Consider the following 24,648-nt stretch of genomic DNA (forward strand, 5'->3'; position numbering starts at 1 on the left):
TATTTCTATCGTAGCAAATTTTAGTAGAGCCTGAAGCACTAAACTACGCATGACTAATATTCCTTAAGGAATTTTTAATAATTGTTCAGTTTTATGAATACTAATCGATTTTCTATTTCGATAACATTAATGTTGTCAAAACTGTCAATCACTAATATTGTATGAGAACAGCTGTTGCCTGCGTGGGACATTGATTTTTTTTCTTTCATATAAACGTACGAACGAAACAACAAAAAGCATTATAATATTTTATAAATTTGTGCTCATTTATCACAGAAAACTCAATGGAAACACTGTTGAAGAGTGTGTAAAAATACAAGTGAAACATTTTAAAAATTAAGCGCTATCTTTAATGATTGCGAGCGCATTTAACGATTGAAAACAAAATCTAAATTTATTTGCGGCACAAGTGTGTACGTAGCAATTTATTTATAAAGTGTTAAATGTAAAATGCGACCGAATTGCACATTTATCACCCCGGTATTGTTATGGCATGTGTGTGTGCTGCTGACCTGCTTTTGTCCCAGCGTGGTACTAGGAAACCTCAAGGTCATTTATGCTGTGAACGCTGGGGGTCAAGAACATACTGACAAACATGGCATACATTATAGTGCAGATCCTTTGCATGGACGTATTGGAACAGCATCCGATTATGGTAATCACCTGCTATTGATTGGCCGTGTGCCGGAACAAGATGAAGTGCTTTATCGCACTGAACGTTATCATACAGCGACATTCGGCTACACATTGCCAATAGACGGTGATGGCGAGTATGCGTTGATAATGAAATTCTGTGAAGTCTATTTTAATGAGCCAAATAAAAAGGTAAGCTTCAATTGACTTTCGCGTTAAATGCGAAGTGTCATATACATTAATTTTTGATTTATAATGGGCGTTTCGTTTTCTGATATTCGTAACTGATTATTTTGATCCATCATATCTTAGGCATATATCGTCATCTAAAATGCAAAACAACGTATGATCAAAAATTCGAAATTGGTTATTGATTACGATTCACTTCGTCAGATTACATACATATGAACATACTAGTACATGCACGTGTATGCCCACAACTTTAAGGTTCTGATATCATATATAACCCAGTTTTAACCAATATTTAACTTTTGTTACACTCATGTTCACTTTATATCGCGTTTTATTCATTCCCCTGTAAATTTCCGAAAATGATACTTTATTTTGAATTTTGGATGACGATATACAGAATTATGTGATTGGATAAAATGAAATGTTTTCTAATTATCAACGTATATTGTTTGCGGTTTATGACTATATATTTTTTGCGGTTTATGACTAATAATAATTTTTGTATTATTTCAGGTCTTCGATGTGGTTCTGAACAACAAACATACTGTAGTAAAGGAATTGGATATATTTCATCAAGTAGGCCGTGGTACGGCCCATGAAGAGTACGTTTATTTCATCATCTCTAATGATCGACTATACTACAAAGATGAACAATCGGACATACGGAATGGTGTAGTGCGCTTAGATTTCATTAAAGGCCACTATGATAATCCAAAAATCAATGCCTTTGCGTTACTCAAAGGTGATGTGGCAAATATTCCTCGATTGCCGCCCACATCGGATGATATTCTCCCGATCGATTCTGATATGGCAGTTTTTAATGATCGCGTCTCTGCGGAGGGTGGCGGCAAAAGTGAAATTTCATCGGACCAACTACCGGAAAACCAGCAGCGCAGTAGAGATTCGCCGTCTTCAGTAGATGATGATATATTTGATGAAGATGAAGATAATGAAGAGGAAACATGGACAAAAAAACGTAAGGTTAGTGGTCCACGGCAACCGGACCCCTACTCCATGGACGATTCTTCAGTTATGTTGCCAGTGTTCATAGCGATTGGTGCATTTATACCATTGCTCTTTTGTCTCTGCAAATTGTGATTTGTTATTACGTTGTGTACGTAAGTTATTAAAGAACAAATGGTACTAAGTGGAGCGGATGTGTGATGTATGCGGCTTTTGTTCACTCTCGTTTATACTGAAGTTTCACATTTGTTGGAACACCGGATATTGTTGCTAAGTCCAACAGCTACATTTAAGTTCACTATTTATTTGAAGTTGCACCTGATCTCCTTGGTATATATGTATATGTTTTTTATTGAAATATTTTTCTTCCTGTTCTGACACATTTGCTTTAATTTTCAGTAAAGATGTTATTATTGAGTTTCACGTTTTTTTTTATATTTATTTAAAAAGTTAAAATAATATTTTTGGTTGTGAAGTATAGAAATGCGTACTTATTACTGCTATGCGTTTTCAATAAAAGTGTTCAATGCTCAATGAATTTTCTAAAAAAACGCACAATGTGTTTTAAAATTTTTTAAAATTATTTTTGCTTAAAATAATATTGTTGTGAAGAGTTTAAGTTATAAAAGATTTATGAATTATAATAGTATTATTATAAGTACATAACTATTATTTAATGTATGTGCTAGTTAAAAAATTTTTGAAAAATAGATTTGTGTCAAATTGTTCAATATATTTGATTTATTTGGTATACGTAAGTAAGAATAATCCTTATCCAGGATTGCACAGCAATCTGTGGGAAAAGGCTTAAGGCCCTGGATTCAGTGTATATCAGCAGGGATCACATAACCTCGCTTGAGCCCAGCAAACTCCTGGAACTATTCAGGCTGCTTGGGCTCTGTGAGGTCATGTGATATAGGAGAGGGCACAATAGACCCTAGGTCGCGGTGCATTACCTCATTTAATAATTCTAATTCTAATTCTAAGAATAATAGTATCACTTATTCCAGCTAAAAACTATTTTTTTTATTTATGATTATTTCAATTTTTCATCTGAGAACATTTATTCACCAATATTTTATTAATTAACTTTGTATTCACCACGTTGCGACAATCGACTTCCCAACACTGGTTGGCATTAAGTTTGAAAGCCAGTGTAAATTGATTTGTCACATCTGATGAACAAAACGTAAATAAATAGGGGTATTCTCTTGCTCTTGCAAGATTGCAGATTGCAAAAATACTACACCGAAATATACAAGGGAACGAGAGCACCCATTGCAGAATCTAGTGATATATGAGCGACTGATTCAATCAATTTATTGTAAATGACTATTGTGCATGGCTATTGTGAATTGGCGCACCTTCTGCATGCATTTTTAACAAAAAAAACTGTAACAAAACTTTATAATTTAAATAGAAATTATAAAATCTAATTAAAATTTACCTTTCTCAACAGTTTAACGACGTAATATGTCTTTATGTAAAATGGCAACTACAACAGGGATGCAATTTTATTTTTGCGTGACATTGCACACTAATATACACGGGTTTTGGTCTGACATATTTCACAGCCCTTGCAAATATTTTTCTGCGTGTGTTTGTTGTTGTGCCGTTGTAAATTTGCAATGCTTGCACCGTGCACCGGGTTTTGCAAGAGCAAGAGAATACCCCTAATATTTCAAGTAGGTTTGCAAATATGTCACAGTGAGAAAATCAAAGAAAAGTATCCGATGTAATTAAAACATTTGTTGAAAATGAAGATCCTTTGTGAGACAGTTGTGCAAGATCGAGTAACGCAACGTAATCGTTCACCTCGCTATGTTAAATCCACTCTGGCAGTTGGATATAATAATTCCGCCAAAGATGTAGATGGAAACAATACCAGACTCCTAGAAATAATGCATTTTACACCACAGAATCAAGCGGGCGAACGATTCAAAGTCACCAATAACATTGATAAAATATTCTCCAAATTTTTGCGAGATGGCAAAGTTACCATTGGTTTCAAAGAGCCGGCGATAAATCTCATGATCAATTGCGATCCCATACCGTTGAAGGGTTTCCTACAAACTATAAAGCTTGGTTTGGAGGGGAAAGATTCAATAAACTTAAGACTGAATATAGCAGCTGCGACTGCTATACTACAACGCTCAAAGCCACAAGAGAAATTGACGGTTTTGCGTCGTGGAGATTATCCAGTCAAAGGATTTCCACGCACTCTGAAATCATTAAAAATTTCGAACATACAATTACTGAAAATAACATTTGATATTTGCTCCCTACGTAATTTAACTACGCTCGATTTAAGTGATAATCAAATTTCTAAAGTAAGTAATTTATTAATTTTTTTTTTATTTCCGTACTTCATAATATTTATATTTTTCTCAAGGTGCCACGTGAGATGGGTCGTTTACCACTTGTGTCTTTTACTATTAACAACAACCAATTGGGTACAATTAACAATTGGGAATGGTTGCGTGGCAAAGAAATACGTAAATCTCTGCGTGAATTAGATTTATCTGCCAACGAATTAAACCATTTTCCACTTGACATAATACGCCTTGAGCAGCTGGTGGGACTTAAATTAAGTGATAATAAAATTAAACGATTACCGTTTGGCTTCCGTCGTCTTCGTAACTTACGCAACTTAAATATAGCTTCTAATTTGCTGACTTCACTGCCATCCGATTTCAACCAAATGCGTATTGTTGTGCTGGATCTGTGGGGAAATAAATTTGGCATGAAAATGGAGCATAATATAAGTGAGGCAGGCACTAATAAACTCAATTCTGCGCCACTGTGGCTTTTAGCGGCACGTGCTGTTTGCCAAAATAAATTGCCTTATTCTGCGGGCACAATACCTTGGATGTTGATCGACATTTTGGCTGAATCGCCGCTTTGCGCTTGTGGAAAACTATGCTTCGACACTACAATTTATGAACGAGCTGTGATGGCTACGCTAGATAACGTAAAGACATTAGTTAGCAGTAGAGAACACTTAATTTATGCTGATATAGTGCTGTGTGGAATGAGTTGCGGAGGACGAAAACAAATGCTTTTTTATGAGCAACCTTAACAGAGAACAGAGGAGTATAGTATTTAAATCTCATTATTGCTGTTTATGTATAGTTTTCGCTTCAATCAATTGCAGCATTTATATAACAATTTCTAATTTATTTGAAAAATATTATTTTTATTTTCAAAAATAATAAAAATTCACTTACAAATCAGATGTAGCATCTCAAATAAATGTTTATTATTCAAACATCCATTCTTCTGACAGCTGTAACCTTAAAAAAATATGTGATGCGTTTGACAGAAGAAAATGCCAAACATAGTGATGCGTGTTCAAGTCGCCTAGTTTCAAACAGTTCTTACCACGAAGCATCCTAAACTAGCCGAACTAACAGTCCTTGGCCGGACAAAATCCGAGTCAATTGCGGTGACATAGAACCGCCTACTGTGGGAATGGCAGCTAGCGTCATAATTGACCAGGTAGCTCGAAACCTAAATCAACAATTCCCAGGACAGCCGGTTCTACGCAGCGAAATTGACTGGGATTTCATCCATCCAAGGGCCGTTTTTTCGCCGATCTAACCCTGTTTGGATCGGCGAGTACTAATTTGTGTTTGTCGTCATTGGAGCAATGCCTTGCAGCAGGGTAGCTCCGTATCCTCCTGACTCGTGCTGGCATTGAGTCCAACCAGGTCCCGGAGGAATTTTTCTGCTGCGTAAGCGCAAAAAGGCTCCATCCAAACTCCACCTCGGTCAGGTGTAATACATGTAATGGACTCACAGGGAGTGGACCACGCGTTATGTGGCTCCATGTTGTCTACGCAATACTGCGACACAAGCCTCTACGGCTGTGCAATCTGCACATAGTTCGGCCAGTCAACCCGAGTGGCAACAGAGGACCTCCACGGTCCCCAGGTGTTCAAACAGGCAACATAGCTCTCACTCTCATTCCGCTCCATACCTCGTGCGAGAACCAACCAGCAACTCTTGGTTCCTCGAACAGTCTGTTCCGTGTGTCAGACCGTCATACGTCGGAATGTTACATCAGTAAAGTGCAATTCCTGCACTGGCTGGTGTCACTTCCCGGCGTGTTGCGGCCTGCCCACCACACGTGAGTGGAGTGAATCGGACGTTGTCCCATGCTGCAGGAGTCTGCCCCCGCAATTCACAACAGTGGCGTCGCCAACCAACTCAACCCTCCTCCTTTGGTCTGACCCCGTCGAAACAGCACGTTTCTTGGGCCTCCCGTTAGATGACCTCGACGACAACGCAAATGACCCTTACAATCCTAACGGGGATTAGATAACTGTTAAAACAACAACAACAACTACTTATCCGACCAAATGAAAATAAAGCGTTTTTGGTTGCTGTCACATCAGCAGATGCAGTAAACAATCTTTGGCACGACTAGACAAAATAATAAGCCGATATTTAGATGCCCACCAATTTTAAATAGCAAAGGTCATTAGTGCAGGACCACTGCAGACAAAGACGAGGTGTTGGCTACATTCCTCCAAAACACGTTTACTCCTAACGAGTTAAGTTACGGATCTAGCAATGCGGCAGTCAGGACTTTTTTGAATGTTGCTGGTCAAATGGAATTTCCGATTGCTAAAATAGAGGCAGCAAAAGTGCAGGAGGAGATCAAAGCATCGGCAAACAAAAAATCACCAGTTTATGACAGAATTAATGCGTTTGCACCTAAAGCACCTTCCGAAAACGTAAACGAAACGTAATCAGGATGGATAGTCAATTTTTTTAACGGAATACTCAGACTTTGTCATTTCTTAAATCCGGAAAACTTAAACATCTGGTTAATTTTAGTCGACTAATTAGTCTGCTGCTTTTTCATTGGGGGTGTTTTTTTACGTGGCGGGTCCCAAACCCAGCGCACAACCCTAAGTGGGGAATATTTCGCCTTCTCACTTTAGCTCGCCTTCAAACGGATGTTTTTAGGCTACCCAGAGGATACTTGGTCAAAGACCGGAAGTCGTGAGCTGCTTGAGTCATATGTAAAAGAATCGTTTCTGGCCACTCTCAAGTGAATAGCGATCAGAGAACTTTCCTCACTTGCGTAAACTTCTGCACAAGACTCCATCCTCCTTCCTTTAATCGCATAAGCGGTGTCTACGCCAGTAAAGAATTAGTCTGCTGGTAATTATCTCGAAAGAATTCGAAAGAATATTTTTACGTAAGCTTTTGCTAATGTTAGAAGACAAACAACTTATTCCGAATCATAAGTTCGGCTTCAGAAATTTTCATGGCACAATTTAACAATGTCATAGGGTAGAACTCTTTATAACTGATGCTATGGAAAATAAAAAATTCTTCATCCTTACCGTCCGTTCATAGACGTGAGGAAACTTTTCCACTTTGACTTTCTATTTTTACTGACAATCGTCCGAACGCCAGTCTTAACTTCATTCGCCTTTTACACCCCTCCCCTTCGCTATTATTCAGCTTTGCATTGCTTACATGCATGGAACCAACAACAAACGCACACAAACACTTACATATACATATGCATATACTCGTATGTATGTACATAATGTATGTATGTAGATGACTAGATATTTTTTATGGCTCTAAGCATATGGAAAATATTTTTATGAGCAGAGATTGTGGTGTGTCCTTAGAGTGGACGTTTGAATGAGATAAAAAAAACAACAACCACAACAACTATTACAGCCTGCAAGCTATTGTCAAAAAAGTTGATGTTTGCAAAACGATTTCCAGGCTCCAATATTGATCAAATGCATAGCATTATCAGACATCTTTGTTGTATATGTACATATGTATGCATATATTAAATGGGTGCTTGTGTAGGTGGTGAACTAAATAACGGAATCCTCAACCGGGTCAGTTGGCGTATATACGTATGGACATATGGACATATGTAAGTATATAAGTATGCGTTCATAAAAATTGAAGCTTCGGCAACTCTCGATTTGGTTGTTGGTAGCCTGCCGGACCAACAAGGCAACTCGCTGGCAGCTCTGTTCGACCAGTCCCTTTTGCCCAAAGATATCAAAAGTTGATTACGAAAATTTCATTTGAGCAATAAAAATAATAATACCCACACTCTTGACAAACAGACAAACAAGCATGGAAATTGAAAATGTCATTATGCACATAACGTCGTATGTTAAGTGGATCAGTGTTTAACGATACTAAGATGAATATTAGGGGTTTACATTATTAGAGTTTTCGACAGATTTTTTTATACAACAATTTCAGTTATTATCACATTATATACGTACGTGTGGAGGTATACTGTCGGCAGTTAGGCATAAGGCAGCCTTTTAAGCGTCAGACCATTGCAGTATACATATCTATTACAAGCAGAGGTCTTTGCTGCTGGAAAAGTCGCAGAGCTAGTCTTTAATACACCAGCAGAAAACTCTAGTGTTAACGTGGACAGCCAAGCAGAGCAATCAAGGCAATCGCACAACGAACAGAATTGTCTTGGAAAGCAGGGAATGTTTCCATAGCAGGAAAGCAATGAAAATATTCGTCGGGAGACATACTGAACGAGATTGTGAAGAGTGGTGTGCAGCTGTCACCTGAAAACGTGATCGACATTGGTTATCCCATGCGTTCTATATGGGATACGTAGATCATAAATACACAAGTTCCTACTGGCACTCGATTAAAAGTACGAGAAAACAGGATTGGAATACACCCTGGTCTGATGGCGGCATTCGACTCCTGAGGCTGGGATAGCGAAAATATGTACTGCAACAAATGTCAAGAGCAAGCCACCAGGGTAACAATGAAGCACCTCTTGTACACTTGTCCTCTGGATCGCTAGGGATCGATATCGGAATATGTGTATATGAGCAGACACTTACCAGACTAACCTAACAAAAGCTAATCTATATGTGCGGAATATTGGAAGTATTAAAACCATAACTTCACAAGGCCAGTAAAACTTCAGAATAGTAGGGCAATGAACTTTCGATAAAAGGATGTTCGAACTTTTATAATGTAGAACTCAGTAAAATATTTGAAAAAACTTAAGGTCTTAATGACTATTTTTTAACTATTTTAATGTTGAGCTGTTGGGTCGAATATACCGAAAACCCTTACGTCGCCTTTTCCTACTCTGTACACTTTATTCTGTGTGTAATTTAGAGGTTTGCTTTAGTCATCTTGTAACAAGGAACTAATCTATTCATATATTAGCTGTCTTCGATTCACCAAGTGTTAGAGAGTAGTTTTTCGAACGCATCATGCAACTTAGTTAGAAAAAAAAGTATTATTATTAAATCGATTAAATCAAAGAGCGCTTAAAATCAAAATTTGTCATTTACTTGCTGGGCTGAAGAAAGTGGTTCTATCACTTGAATTCGCTTGCTCTCTTGTGTCGATTTCCGAGGAAGTCAGAATTTGGAAAAAGCGCGTGGTTTCCACAATTGCGAAAGCCATAAGAGCGTTAATGGTGAGCAAACGTCTAGCTAGTAGAACCACACCAGCGGTGATTCCGGATCTCAATCCTTATCGTTATGGAGATGACAGTAAAAAGATCTATTTTAGTCCTGCTCTCATCAGCGCATGGTAAGAACAGAATGAAAGTGCTCAGAAACAAAGAGCCATTGGAGAGAGTCTACCAATATAAGGATTCAAAGGCTTATTGGGCAGTAAAAGTGGATGGGTATGAAAAAAATTAAATTAAAAATGGATGGAATTGGATGCAGCATTATCGGCCTACTGAGCGTACTAATCGCAACACAATCACCTATCTTGAGACCCACCATTCATTAGTTGATAATATTCGTCCGAATAGACCACATCCAGCGCGCAGTGAAGAAAATATAGCAGCCGTGGCTGAGAGTGTACACGAAGACCGTGACGTATCGTTTCGACGTCGTTCGCAGTAACTTGGACTGACGTTTGGAACAACTTGACGCATTAAATTGATAGCGAATAAAAGACAACTTGTGCAAGAACTGAAGCCGCTCGACCTCACCAAGCGACATCGCTTCGCTCTACCGGCTCTTTAGAAGTTCCAAGAAGATCCGACGCTTTCGAACCAAATTTTGTTCAGCGATGATGCCCATTATGGCTTAATGGGGATATAACAAGCAAAATTGGCAAATTTGAGACGAAGAGCGACCTGAAGAGATTCAAGAGCTGTCATTTCATCTAGAAAAAAACAACGTTTTGCTGCGGTTTGTGGGCCGGTGGAATTATCGGTCCGTATTTCTTCAAAAATGATACCAGTGAGAATGTAACCGTCAATGGGGACCGTTATCGCGCCATAATAACCGACTATTTGATGTCTGAAATTGAAGCTCGTGTTCTCGGCGACATTTGGTTTCAATAAGACGGCGCCACTTCCCACCCGTCACATTAGTCAATGTATGTATTGGGAAAACAATTCGGTGAGCAAATAATTTTACGTTTTGGGCTGGTCGATTGGCCACCAAGAGATCTTGTTATATCACCCTTTTTCCTGTGTTTGAAGACTATGCGAACAATCCCGCTTCGATTAAGATATTGGCGCAAAACATCACGCGTTTCATTCCCTAGTTACCAGTCGAAATGCTCGAACAAGTCATCGAAAATTGGCTCAACAGATGGACCATCTGAGATGAAGCCGTGGTGAAAATTTGAAAGATAAAATTTTCAAAAAATAAATTCCAAAGAATGTTCTTTGGAATGTTAAAAGCATTCCACATTAAGTTTGAAGTTTTCTGTTAATAATCGAAATAAATCACCCTTTAGATGAATCTACGAAGCAATTCGCTTGGAACGGGATCAATACAGCAGCCATTACTTTCTTCTTCTTCTCCTTTACTGGCGTAGACACCGCTTACGCGATGATAGCCGAGTCAACAATAGCGCGCCAGTCGTTTCTTCTCTTCGCTACGTGGCGCCAATTGGATATTCCAAGCGAGGCCAGGTCCTTTTCCACTTGGTCCTTCCAACGGAGTGGAGGTCTTCCTCTTCCTCTGCTTCCCGCGGCGGGTACTGCGTCGAATACTTTCAGAGCCGGAGTGTTTTCATCCATCCGGACAACATGACCTAGCCAGCGTAGCCGCTGTCTTTTAATTCGCTGAACTATGTCAATGTCGTCGTATATCTCGTACAGCTCATCGTTCCATCGAATGCGATATTCGCCGTGGCCAACGCGCAAAGGACCATAAATCTTTCGCAGAACTTTTCTCTCGAAAACTCGCAACGTCGACTCATCGGTTGTTGTCATCGTCCAAGCCTCTGCACCATATAGCAGGACGGGAATTATGAGCGTCTTATAGAGTTTGGCTTTTGTTCGTCGAGAGAGGACTTTACTTTTCAATTGCCTACTCAGTCCGAAGTAGCACCTGTTGGCAAGAGTAATCCTGCGTTGGATTTCCAGGCTGACACTGTTGGTGGTGTTAATACTGGTTCCTAAATAGACGAAATTATCTACAACTTCAAAGTTATGACTGTCAACAGTGACGTGAGTGCCAAGTCGCGAGTGCGACGACTGTTTGTTTGATGACAGGAGATATTTCGTCTTGCCCTCGTTCACTGCCAGACCCATTTGCGTTGCCTTTTTCAGTCTGGATTGCGTTCCTTGTTCAGTCTGGAGAAAGCAGAACTAACGGCGCGGGTGTTGAGACCGATGATATCAATATCATCAGCATACGCCAGCAGCTGTACACTCTTATAAAAGATTGTACCTGCGATTGGATTAAGTTCTACAGTTCGAACTATTTTTTCCAGCAGCAGATTGAAGAAGTCGCACGATAGGGAGACGCCTTGTCTGAAGCTTCGTTTGGTATCGAACGGCTCGGAGAGGTCCTTCCCGATCCTGACGGAGCTTTTCGTGTTGCTCAGCGTCAGTTTACACAGCCGTATTAATTTTGCGGGGATACCAAATTCAGACATCGCGGCATAAAGGCATTTAAGCCATTACTTTACAAATTATTAATTTTTTGTTAAATTGTGAAGTCACGACGTCAACACGAAATGAAGAGCAACGCGTCGCGATAAAATTTTGCGCCAGATTGGGCGAAACAGCTTCGGAAACGTACGCTAAAATTGTAAGAGTGTATGGTGATAGTGCTCTTTGTCCGGAAACCAAACGACAAAGTTCACAATGGTTGTCTCCGCGCGCCCCCGCCAGAAAAGAGCTCGCATGAGCAAGTCGAAGGTGAAAACGATGATTATTGCCTTTTTTGATAGCCGTGGAATCGTCACAAAACTGTGAATCAAGTCTACTATTGCCAAGTACTCCAAACATTGCAAAAACAAGTCAACAGGGTGCGCCCAGATATCGCTCGTAACTGGATCCTTCATCACGACAACGCGCCGTGCCATACCGCCCTCAGCGTGTCCCAGTATTTGACCTCTAAAGGGATCGCTGGAATCAGTCTCATTACTTAATTGTCATACTTCGTATTCTTATCTTTTTTAATAAAATTATTTACTGTAATTAACTTTTTCTGTTATTTACAATTATGATTTTTTCAAACCCTTAAGAAACTTGCTACGGCAGTGTCACTTAAAGTCACAAATGCTGATAAGAAAGCTTTCGAAATTGCAAATAGTGCAATTTGCATTGTTCATTAGAAGTCTTTCTAGAACAAATTTCCTGTAATTTTCAACCATTACTAAATGTATCAATAACAACAATTTCATATTACAACTATTGTTTGCTTAGTTTTGTTGCTGTTGTCGTTTGTCGCAATGAGTAAGTGCACTTTGCCGATTACATGCGAACATGGCACAAATTGTTATCAGGCTTTTTATTTGATTTGCACACGCGCCCAGCTGTTTATTTTATTTCCAATATAAATGAAGGGGAGGCGTGCCCCTTCCCACGCCCTTCGCAATGCATTGCGACAATCAGGCGAGGAACTAAAACAAAGCATACCAGTAAACAAGTCCTTTCCCCCTATTGACTCGGCAGTGAAAGCCAAATAAATACAATTCCTGGCTGTTTGTTGTGTGGCGGAAGATTGGCGTGCACTCAAAATCAAACTCTACGTACTTCAGTATTTGCCATTAACTTTGTTTTTGATTTGCGGTTAAAAAAAAGATTTTGCGAAATCACGGTAATTTTTCGACTGCCCGACAGTACTGTGGGGAGATTAGAGAATGATAATACCTTCGTGCCGTCGTGCCGTCGTGCCTTCATGTGGAGTGGCGGCCAACGCGCACTTCTCACAAAGTTCTGAGTTATTTACTTCATTTTGTCGTATGCCTTTTTATAACAGTCATCCGTTTCCGGCCTTTACTTTTTCTTTATGAAGTTAATGTCTTTGGCGCGAGTTTGTTTCCCGACTGTCACACGGTGTGCCACGATTTATGCCCCCACTTCATGGGGTTGATTAAAGGTGACTTTACCTTGCTTGGGGTTGCTCCGCGGGTCGACGGAATTTGCCCGGAGACGTAGGCCACATGTCAAGGTATGAAAGCCGGCGGTTGTTGGTTGGAGCTGTCAGTTAACGACGCCCGGCTGCACCAGCAGCAAGCAGCAAATATGTATGTATATACATAAAGCACTTTGCTTGCATTTTCAGCGTTTGGTGAAATTTTATGCGTTTCACTTGTGCGGCAGCCACGTCACTGATAAGCAACGCAAAGGCGCTCACAATGTCTTGTTGCCGTCTAAATGCCATTAGTAAACTTCCGCGCAGCACACCCTCATTCCTTCTTATGGCTTTTGCCTACTCCCACCCACAAAACCACGAAATGTCATAAAGTTTTGCCGGCGCACGCAAATTGTGAATAAATTCTGTTTGCCGGCATGTAAGCTGGAATTGTTCTTGTGATTGCCAGAACGCAGCTGATACATCGGTTGGCAGTGAAATTCCTGTGTTGGGGAAAGCCTGTGATTTGCTGGTACTATTAGGTGTAAGCAACCACCATTTGCTCCAACGCCCAGGTCAATGCTTGCTTGTCTTGTAAGGGCAGGACTTCTTGGCTTATAACACGAGTTTTTAATACAGTTAATATTTGTTTTATTCGCAAAGACAGGACTTTGGGGGGAAAAAGAATAATTTAAGGCAACAAAGCAGAAAAAGTTTTATGCAGTAGAAAGGAATATAATGCAAAAGATGATTAGTCGCCTTTTTTTACCAGTCAAGCCAAAAGGTTAGAAGAGCCGCTCTTAATTGTTGGGGAGTATATTTTCATTTCCTGGCTTTTCCATATTTTCAACATTGAATAACGATTAAGGAGCCATTGCTGTAATGCCAGCATTCCAATCGAATGAAGCCATCTGATATTTGACAAGTGAGCGCCGCTGCTGGTTTGAATGAATTCTAGCCGAGAGGCCCAATTTTCTACCACTGTTTGCAGAAATTGGGGTCGTACAAGGCTGGTCCAGAAAGTAATAGAACTGATTTTCTTCCGCCGCGACTGTACTTCAGGGCGTTCACGTACCAACTAGATTCGGTAGAGGGCGTTCCTAGCTATCGAACCAGCGGTGGTCAGTTGTCTCCGAGCACCCCGAGAGTCAGGACAAAATTTTTCGCGCGACGTGTTTCTCTGTGTGGTGCAAGCCGAAAATGCAGCATTCGTTAGAGTAAAGGTACGCGATTAAAATCTGTGTGAAACCAGCAAATCCAAAACGAAAATCAAAGGCACCGTCCACCATGAATTTGTTCCTCCTAGACAAACCGTCAACGCCAAGCTACACTTGGAAGTCCTCAAGAGACTCAAACGAAGGGTCAATCGGGTCCGTTAAGACATCGCAGCCGATTGGAAGTTGCTCCCGGCTCACACCGCCTTTTTTGTGAACAGCTGCCTATGGTATGACAATATTTCGAAAGCAACAATCATTTTCTACCGTAGCAAGTTGTATAGCAATATCAGGTTAAAAATGTCCAACAATCTAGCGAATGAAGCTCTAAGAATGAGCCGCAACCGAAAAAAACAAAATTCGCTGAAGGCATTTAAAATCATCCCAGCCATGGCTTATAGCAAGTTATGGAAATTTGGTTTAAAGTTTCAGTTCCGACCGATAAGTGAAATATATGGTAATTTTTTTGTTCCTCCGTTGATCAGGTCACAATTATATTATTATCTCTCAGCATATACAACATTTAATTCTAAAAAAAATATATAAGGGGTTAGGCATAGAGTCACGTTCATCGTTCATCCCGAAGGCTGGCAGGGACAGGAACTCCGATGGTGGATACTGTCCTGCACACTATCGTGCCATGGCTTGATGAAGTCATTAGGGTTAAAGATTTCGATGTTGAGACCTTCCTTGATATATAGGGAGGTTTCAATAACGTCCTGCCAGAACCCGTCGTAACTGTTCTTTGGGTTGAATTAAACCTCAAACACCTCATTTTCAGTTTTCTGAGAGGAAAATTGAGCTTTTTTACTGATGGGGCAAAGCTTGGGGGGTAGGTTGGTGGAAGAGTTTATTGTCATGAGTTCTCTATCAACTGCAGTTTCAGATTCTCTGACTATTGCAGTTTCTCACAAGCCGTGGTTGCAGCCATTAAGGCAGCAGTAGATTTACTACTCTGGAGTGCAGACTCTTTCAGAGAAGTTACCGTCCACTCAGATAGCAGAGCGGCGATACTAGCCTTGAACTCATTGACAGTGTGTTTAGAGCTAATCAAAGAGTGCTTAATCTGGTTATCAATAGCATCGAGTGGTCATAAGACTGGTATCGCAAAAAACTGTAAATCTGATGAGCTAGCAAGAAAAGGCAGCCTAGGCGGGAGCGGGTCGGCACACCCGTATCCTCTTGTGTTCTGTTACTTAATAGCTGGGCTTTGCGAAGCTTGGCCAGCACTGGGCCTTCATCGGCACAAGCGCTATCGCAAAAGCCTTTTGGCGCAAAATCGATCGTAAGTGATCTCTTTGCCCTCAGTAAGGCTAGCTTCTCTCTTGTTTTGGGACTTTTAAGGGACCACTGCCTTATTAACATCCACGCGGTAAGGCTGGGAATCCTAACAGACGCCATATGCTGGTGATGAGGTGAAGACAATTCAACACTTCCTTCTTGACTGTCCCGCGTTCGGGAGATCAAGACTTAAACACTTGGGAGCGCATATATACAGCCATCCCAGCGAGCTAGCGGGAATGAAAATTAAACACCTGTGCAAATTAGTATTGGCTACTAAGCGTGCTGCTAATTTATAAGTTTGAATACAGGAGTTCTTCTTTTCTATGACTTCACAAAGGACTACATATAGTGGTCCGCGTGCGATCTTCCATCAGCCATCTAACCTAACTAGACGTAGTCATAGTAGAGAATTGATTTTAATATTTTCTTAAAGTATAGCATCTTAATAATATTCTCTGATATTTTGAAGTAAATCCGACAAATAGTTTTCGATTATTTGATAATTAGCAAGAGTTCTGGAATATTTCGTGTGAAACTTCAAAACCGGTTTTCACTGCACAGATTTTTTTAATATGAAAAATTGATCCAAGGAATCTTTGTCAATTTCAGCTTTAATGGACAATTTTCTGTTTTTTCCCGGAAAATGTGCAAAATTTTTTTTGTATAGTTGATTTAGTTGATTTTAGATGGATTTCCTAGGATTAGTGATTTTCACTGCAAGGAGCTTCAATTGAACTGGACTAACTCAAAATTACATTATTTCGTATTCATTTTTTTTTCAAATATTTATGAAGTCAAGACAAAATCTTATTTAATGATGTTTCTACTTCGATAAAATAAAATTTTTTTTCGTGTTTCTGACCACACCTATTCCCATACAGACAACACTTATTTATTAAAATTATATATTTCTTGTTAACGCCACAAAGTAATTCTCGTTTTGAATGACTGGGCAGAGACATAGACTTTCAATTGTGTAACTGAAATTTAGTGCAATGTATACAATATACATATATAGATCATAAGTATTTATATGTATATATTTTCTGGTAGCACTTTGTCCACATTTGCACTTCTAAAATGAATTTCTCAATAAAAGCATAGGCAAGTAAAGTGATTATTGTGACTAATGTAAGTAAATTAGATGGTGAATGACATAAGAAAATCGACATAATTTCCAATTTGCTGCAAAGGATGATGTCATGCGATGCCAACATTCTCATATAAAGGTATTCAATGCTGATATTTATGACATCAAAGGAGCTGCATAGGTACACATTTAATCGAATGAAGTGCTGCCTTGCTCTAAATGAGAAACAATGCAAAGGCAGGTGTTTCATTTATATACATATGTATGTATGTATACAAGTAGGACATTGGTTAATGAAATGAAATTCACCCAGTTATGTGGAATGCTTTGAAGCGCAAATTCAATTCAACTAAAATTTCCTAAATGAAAGGCAAATAATAATTCAGAATTAATTGTGTTTATTACTTGTCTTAAATGTGTTTATATTCGACACTAAAAGACAGCTTTGAAACGTTTAGTTCGGAGAAAATTTTCTATAGTAATGTATACAACAACATCAACAGAATATATAAATTTCAGCAAATATAAAGCCTGCTTACTTTAAAAAATCTGATATTTTTATAAAAGTTTTTAATAAAAATTTTAAATAAAAATAAAAATATGTGTGCTTGGATCATGACAGGGTAAGTTTACAGAAATTTTCGTGAAATAAATAATAAATTTTTGTGAAAGATAATAATAAAAATCATAAAAACTGGGCTATTTGAATTTGTTACATACATTTTGAGGTTATATGAAAAAGATGTTAATAGAAAATTTATAGATATTTTCATTACCTATAACTTTTGCATTAAACTTTTTTCTATAGGACACAAATTTTTGCCGGAAATCGAGTTAAACCGTTTTTAAGCCTTAAAGCACGGCCCTCCACTTCCTTTTCCCGACCTCAGATTGCAGGAAAATTATCTTTCCTTTCACTTTTGTTAAGTATTTTATTCTTCCTTTGCAAACCTTTTCCAATTGGTTTCAGCCAACAATGAATTTTTGTTACTTTTTACTATTTTCAAATGTTTCTGTACTGACCTATCTATTATTTCGAATTCAAATTTAAATAAATGAAAACAAATATAGTTTAGAAGAATATGAAAATTTATTGAGAATTTGTTATTTTAGTCTATAATGTGTTTAGTGTGCATATAATAATTTTAATAATAGAAAATCATAAAGTAGAAAACTCTTCAAGTTAAATATTTGTTTTCTCTCTCAATTTCGTAGCCAAACAACTACAATTGTATGTATGTTTTGCCTCCCTATTAGAGAAGAGTGCGATAGGGTTGGTGGACAGAGAGACAGGCATAAGTTTTTATACAGATAGGTGCAAACGAGATAAGCAAGTGTAAGATGGTACATTTTCAACAAAATCAGATATCAGAATCGCTGTACGACTACCAAACTACTGCATTGTCTTCCACGCGGAGATCACAGCAATTAAACTTATTGTTTTGAGCTAGAGTGTGCTCACAGCAAGGAAAATATTTATATGTATGTACATATGTATATATAGACAAGTGGCTTTGAAATCATTAAAGTCGCTTAGGGTTGCATCGAAGATAGTGAAAAAATTCCTTTATCTCTTAGTGGATTCAACATCTCACTTTTTGATAAACCTGCAGTGGGTTGCAAGATATGGTGAATATAGATATTTAATCGACAAATATGTTGAAATATGGTTGATTATCGGTGGATTCAATTCCTAACTTACTTAGGACGCAGGTAAACGTGGTGAGAATGGAGTATGGGCCGCACATGCCAATAAAATTAACCAAGGAATGGCATAGAACTCTAGTAGAAGTACTAAGAGGTCACTGTCAAGCCAGCAGGCTGCGAATACCATACATCATCTACAGTAGAAGAAAAGGAGACTATAGAACATATTCAAGGCGAACGCTAGGTCTTTTTGGTATTGTAGGAAAAGAATCGCAACTACAGGTTGAAGTTTTCTTGACTATGTATCGAAAGTTGCCAGATAACATTTTTTATTGATGAACTCTATCAAAAACACATGATGGTTCAGAGAGCGCATAATAGAGTCAGGGGATTTCAGTAACGGTTTGCACATTTATAAAAAATGCTAAGCTGCAGTTAAACTAAGCACTTTCGAAAAAACACTGCTTGCTTAGAGGCTCATATTTTAAAAAAAAATATACATCTTCCACCTACAAGGACTATCGCATCGAAATATTGCCAAACATAGTAAAAACTATATTTAAAAAACCCAGATACATATGGTAAAAGCTTTAAAAGACGAGATAAGCACTAAATTCCCCATTCGGCTCTTCAACTGATGAAAATTAAAAAAAAAAAACGAAAAATATGGTGCTTGAAAATCGTCATGCAAGAGTTAGAGAGATGGTAAGAGAGCTCGACATCTCTCGCGAGTCCGTTCGATTGATTTTGGTGAATATTTTGGGTATGAAACGAGCTCTTGCTCGACTCATCCCGTTAAAGCTGACTTTTTTTTAAAGAATACCGTAAACAGACCTCTGTGCACATGCTTGATCGTGCGAAAGTGGGATCGGAGGCACTTTCTTGGAGAACTTAATAACTGTAGATAACAAATGGGTTTCTAAGTTTGGCATGCAAACAAGTCAACAATCATCGAAATAAAGAGAAAAAAAAAACCGAAACCAAAAAACAAGGCCAAAGCCGCTAAAAATTCAAGGCGACGCTAATTGTTTTTTTTTTAGATATTCGTGGTGTGATGCATCACGAATTTGGTTAATAATAATAATTTCTCTTTGGCCATATTGAGGCGTGTGCATCCGAGAACATCCGTCGAAAATAGCCGGAATTATGGAAGAATAATTTATAGATTTTACACGTTGAAAATGCATAATCACAACAAGCCATGATTGTGATCGAATTTAAAGCCAAAAACGCAATGAATACCATCGATAAACCACCGTATTTACCAGATTTAGCTCCCTGTGATTTTTTCCTGTTCCCCAAACTGAAATTGCTGTTTTCAGTCGATCAAAGAGATAAAACGAAATTCGCTGAAACTGAAGGCCATCTCAAAAAGTACTTATGAAAAGTGTTTTGGGGACTATAAAAATCGTTGGCTTAAGTGCTCCATCTGGTTGGGAATTATTTTGAAGGCGACAAAATAAATATTAATGAATAATTAAATATTTTTCATTTTATTTACAATTTCCGGTAATCTGTTGTCATAATTTATATTCATATTTTGGCTTCTTAGTGTACACATTTGTATTCATTCTTAAATCTAGTGAATACAGTTTAAACGATAAATCATTGCAACTACGTCCTATCAGGACTACTTGTCCGTTCAATTTTTCGCCACTTTATCCAATATATCCGCTCATGTTAATTCTAATTGATCAATCATAGCGGATTTACGAGCATAAGCATATAACATCGACTAACGGAACCCTACAAATCGCATGACTTCAATTCTGGCACACGAAGCTGATCCAAATTAAGTTTCGGTGTTGGTGTTTCATGCCCTTCTTTGATGTCTTGTTGCAAACTACCGCTAGACTTTTTAAAACTTAGAAGAATGACATTGGGGTTAGATTTTTTTTTAATGCATGGAAACCCGGCAATTTGCGGCAATTTTGCTTGCTTGAGGTAAACATTCCAACAAGTGGCTTTCGTTCATTAATCAATGGCCAGCGGCTTAACACAATGTGTAATAAAATATTTTAAATGTATCTATGTATAGTATGTACAGAAAACAGTATTGATTTATCCATAAATTCATACATACATATGTTTGTGCGTATATGCAAACAATGTGCAAATATATTGAAATCACCACTAACCAAGTGCAATCCGTAAAAATAAACATTGGGGTAAAAATCTAAAATGCGGCGATGTGGAAATTTAAATATCCTTGCGGTCATCAATGTAACGCAAGACAGTGATTTGAAAAATAATCCAAAATATACATATGTTAAGGGAAGCATGAGATTATTTGTAAATATTTCGGATTGATATGATAGCACAGTGATGTTGATAGTATTATTCAGAAGAGAGAAAAACAAACCACCACCGAAAAGAATTAAACGTGAAGTATGAATTGGTTGTGTTGTGACTGTTGGCATTAGGGTGTTCGTAATGTCTTTAGTTGACTGATTTTTTTTTGCAAACGCTCACTATAGTTTCAGGATCCTAAAACTAAGGATTCATATACAACTTTGAAAATGTCATATTTTAATGCATTTCGATTTATGACGATTTATACCATGTACACTCTGTGTTACTCATACCACATGGTGTACTGTACAAATAAACGTAATAAGTTAACTGTACGTATCTCACAAATCACTACAACTATATTAACAAACAAGTATCTCTCATCTCATCTTCTCTCGTACAGTGAAAATACGTAAAATCTGGTGATAGCTTCGCCCACTCGCCATATATCGGTTATGTTGAAAACTATTTAAAGTAAGATACATAAGTCACAAAATAAAGAAGCTTTTAATTTCACATCCTATATGGCACGAAAGGATCACAAAAAGTGACATTAAAGTGGACAAGCCAGCCAGTCTATATATATTCTAGCCATCAGTGCCTCCAGTGGCTGGCTTTTTGTTGAAAATATGTATATTTTTCTGATAATAATGTAGCCTTGTGACAAAAATAGATAAAAGCGGATCAAATACTTAGTCCCCATATACCTAATGTAAAGATTTTCACACTTCCGTTTGACTTTGTGCAGTATACCGGCCAAGATGTGAGATATCTTAAAGCAATTAAAATAGCCTCTTTATCCAATAACATAGTCAGTATTACTCTTACCCATCATGTGTGAAAACATGTTCCTGAATATACTTAAGTAATGCCAAAAGTTAACTCAATCAATTCAGAACTTCTCTCAGCATAAACACAACATATTTCTGACTTAGATATTACAAAAAGTTAGCCCGAAATATGAATAAAAAAGTGTCTAAGCCCCTTATGCCGATTATAATGATTTCCGTTTAGTGTTAGATTTCTCCTAACATCCTTATATCAAATATATTTAATCCAGACTTCCTAGTTGAGTTTATATTACAAATATCTAATTTGTGTTAACTAAGTGGATTGTATTACTAATATCTCGGATATGAAGTAAACAACAGTAATGAGACCACGTGAATCTACGAATTAAAATATAAGTTAAGAAGATACCAAACACGGTTGTAATCCATTTACCCCTTTTGTTGAATAATGAAAGTGGAGGTCTTTCACAGCAATGTTTAATATAATACTTTATGCTTTCGAGAATATAAAATGTCGTTCTATCTAAAGTATACAGTTGATGACAGAAATATAGTAGAAGTAATCGTCCTTCCGTGGAGGACAATCCAGCCATAAAGACTTTTAGCAAACGAATTCGCAAGAAATGTCTTTAGAATTACGTCAAGGAACATGGATATAACGACGACCAGTGGCAATACTTTCTCAAGATATTATAATAACTACATGAAAGCTTATCGTTAGTCAACTTTTATCAACGCTCTTATAGCAAATTAGGCTCAGATCCAAGCGGCTTTTTCGGTAATACGCGGTTAACGGACATGAAAGTATAATATTCTATATTATAAGTAATTGAAAAGATTTTCACTATTGACCAAGTTTTTAATAAATTACACAACAAAATCTACCTAAAAACTACCAAAGAGGTAAAAATGTTATTCGACGAGTGCTACGTGGTCACCATCCAATTGCTGTAATGGTTTTATGTGGAATCTCCTGTAGTTATACCTTTTGACTTATGTGAAAATAGTATAAAAACTCGCTCAAAATAAAGTTCTTGTTAGAAAAGCTTTTTTATTTGAAATATTATCTTCAGGATGTTTGGCATGTATTATAGATGTATATGTCCAAGAGAATGCTACAATTAAAGAAACCCGAACTCATGCTAAATATAGGGATCTTTTTATACTCTTTTAAGCTATAATACGAGGGCTGCTATATATATTTCTGGCTTAATAATGAAAATAGGAATATTTATCAACGAAAATGATTTTATTGTTTTTCAAAATATTCTCCATCAAGATTTATACACTTTTGCATGCGTTCAAACCAATTTTCGAAGCACTTTTTCCACTCCGATTGAGACACCTCCTAAACATGGTTTTTGAATGCTTCAACAGCATCTTCTGGCGACGAAAATCGTTGATCACGCATTATTTTCTTGATGTGTGGGAATAAAAAGAAGTCATTGGGTGCCAAGTCAGGACTGTACGGCGGATGACCCATCAATTCGACGTTTTGGACGGTCAAAAAGGCGCTGGTTTGAGCCGATGTGTGAGAGCTCGCACTGTCATGGTGCACAATGATTCGTCTTCTCTTGTTCGTTTTTCGAATTTCTCCGAAGACTTCAGGCAAACAAATGGTGGTGTACCACTCAGAATTGACCGTCCTACGTTGCTCAAGCGGAACAGTCGCCGCATGACCAGGTTTGCCGAAGAAACAGGCGACCATTTGCTTCGAAGTGCTTCTTCCACGAACAACTTTCGTTGGATTTGGCTCGTCTTGGAAGACCCACACGGTCGATTGCTGTTTTGTTTCGGGCTCATACGCATAGATCCATGATTCGTCACCTGTGACGATCTCATAAGCGTCTTTTGGAGCACCGCGATCGTATTTTTTCAACATTTCTTTACACCAATCCACACGAGCCTTTTTTTGAGCGATTGTCAAATTGTGCGGGATCCAACGAGAACAAACCATTTTTACGGCCAGGTGTTCATGCAATATCGAATGTATGCTGGTGGGAGAAATGCATAGGCATGCATTCTTAGGCAAAGCATTCTTATAAAGGCGGTTACCTTGTCCAAGACATGCCATACATAAAACGAAACAATCAATAAACAATAATAAATTCCTCACACCAATTTTGAGCAGCAGCGCTACCGCGTCACCCCTACACCTTTTCTGTCGTAAACGTTTTTTAAAATTGAAAAGAAACAACAACACATATATACACACATTTATTGAACTCGAATCGGTTTTACGATCTCATGCGTACATTATTTGGTTACTGTTGTTGGTTTGATTGCTCGCAGCATCTCCTCCCATCGTCGCCCATCGTCTCCCTTCGAGCAACGCAAATTTGAAATGTTGATTTATGAGCTCTAATATTGTTTAAAGAAAGTAAAAGTAACGCATGAAAAGTGTGCACAATTTGGCTTTTGTTTCGAGTGTGTATGTGTGTGTGGACGAGTCCATTGAGACGATATTTGATGGCTCGTTATGAATAGAGGGGTGACTTACGTATATTGCAATTTTTTTACAGTCTCATGTAGACTCTTCTTGTAATTGAAAACACAATGGCATTGATACACGTAGCCGGTGTGCTCGCCATCCGCTCACTCTATAAATACATACATACATACATAAGTTTTATATATTTGCGTACATACATCACATAAGAAGAGACAGATCCAGGAGAAAGCGCGTCGATTGTTAAATTTAACCTGAAAATAGGTAATATTTCATGCATTGCCATTATACATATGCAAAGCAACCCTGTGTTTTTGCTTTTGTACGCTGCTTGGCCGGCGGTGGAATGGCGATAAAATATTTTTGCCTTACCGTTAGGGGCGTAATTTTCAACCATTTAAACATTATTCGATCATTGCATTTTCTGAAACGATGAAACGAATATTATTAAAATTCATGAATTTTTTATGCTTCTCGACTGCTTTCCGTTACATTCGCAAAGTTTGTCATGCTTTCGGATAAAAAACGATATCGCAGCCAAGAGTTTGGAGTTGGCGTTTTTCTTTTGCGCTCATTCTGCTCATTCTTTATTCAACATTGCTTTTAATTCAGGCGAATTGCGAAGTTATTTAGCGCATAAGTCCGCAGATAGGCAGGCGCTTGCAACCTGAGGGTGGTGTGGTAGGACGGAATGACGTGAGAGAAAAGTTGAAAGTTGACTCAGGTTGGAAATTCCTTTGCATTTCCTTGAACTTGTCTGCAGAAAAGTGGA

General features: G+C 38.2%; 3 protein-coding genes across 3 annotated transcripts in view; all 3 read left to right on the forward strand.

Moving 5' to 3' along the window:
• LOC105224200 (uncharacterized) overlaps window positions 1-24,648 on the forward strand; it is a 305,457-nt gene that overhangs the window by 42,228 nt on the left and 238,581 nt on the right. The window lies entirely within an intron of this gene.
• LOC105224196 (malectin-A) lies at window positions 160-2,211 on the forward strand. The gene is made up of 2 exons (XM_011202203.4): window positions 160-825; window positions 1,339-2,211. Exons 1-2 carry the CDS (start codon window positions 451-453, stop codon window positions 1,921-1,923), a joined length of 960 nt encoding a protein of 319 aa, XP_011200505.2. The 5' UTR covers window positions 160-450; the 3' UTR covers window positions 1,924-2,211.
• On the forward strand, window positions 2,958-5,048 carry LOC105224195 (leucine-rich repeat protein 1). The gene is made up of 2 exons (XM_011202202.4): window positions 2,958-4,118; window positions 4,181-5,048. Exons 1-2 carry the CDS (start codon window positions 3,546-3,548, stop codon window positions 4,865-4,867), a joined length of 1,260 nt encoding a protein of 419 aa, XP_011200504.2. The 5' UTR covers window positions 2,958-3,545; the 3' UTR covers window positions 4,868-5,048.

The sequence above is a fragment of the Bactrocera dorsalis genome, chromosome 1 (genome assembly GCF_023373825.1).
Source record: "Bactrocera dorsalis isolate Fly_Bdor chromosome 1, ASM2337382v1, whole genome shotgun sequence".
Classification (NCBI taxonomy): Eukaryota; Metazoa; Arthropoda; class Insecta; order Diptera; family Tephritidae; genus Bactrocera; species Bactrocera dorsalis.

Bases quoted from the DNA above. Each gene is read 5' to 3' on its own strand.
- LOC105224195 (XM_011202202.4), top strand. From the start codon at position 3,546: ATGAAGATCCTTTGTGAGACAGTTGTGCAAGATCGAGTAACGCAACGT. The intron at 4,119-4,180 runs GTAAGTAATTTA...ATTTTTCTCAAG, and splicing joins GTGATAATCAAATTTCTAAA to GTGCCACGTGAGATGGGTCG.
- LOC105224196 (XM_011202203.4), top strand. From the start codon at position 451: ATGCGACCGAATTGCACATTTATCACCCCGGTATTGTTATGGCATGTG. The intron at 826-1,338 runs GTAAGCTTCAAT...GTATTATTTCAG, and splicing joins TTAATGAGCCAAATAAAAAG to GTCTTCGATGTGGTTCTGAA.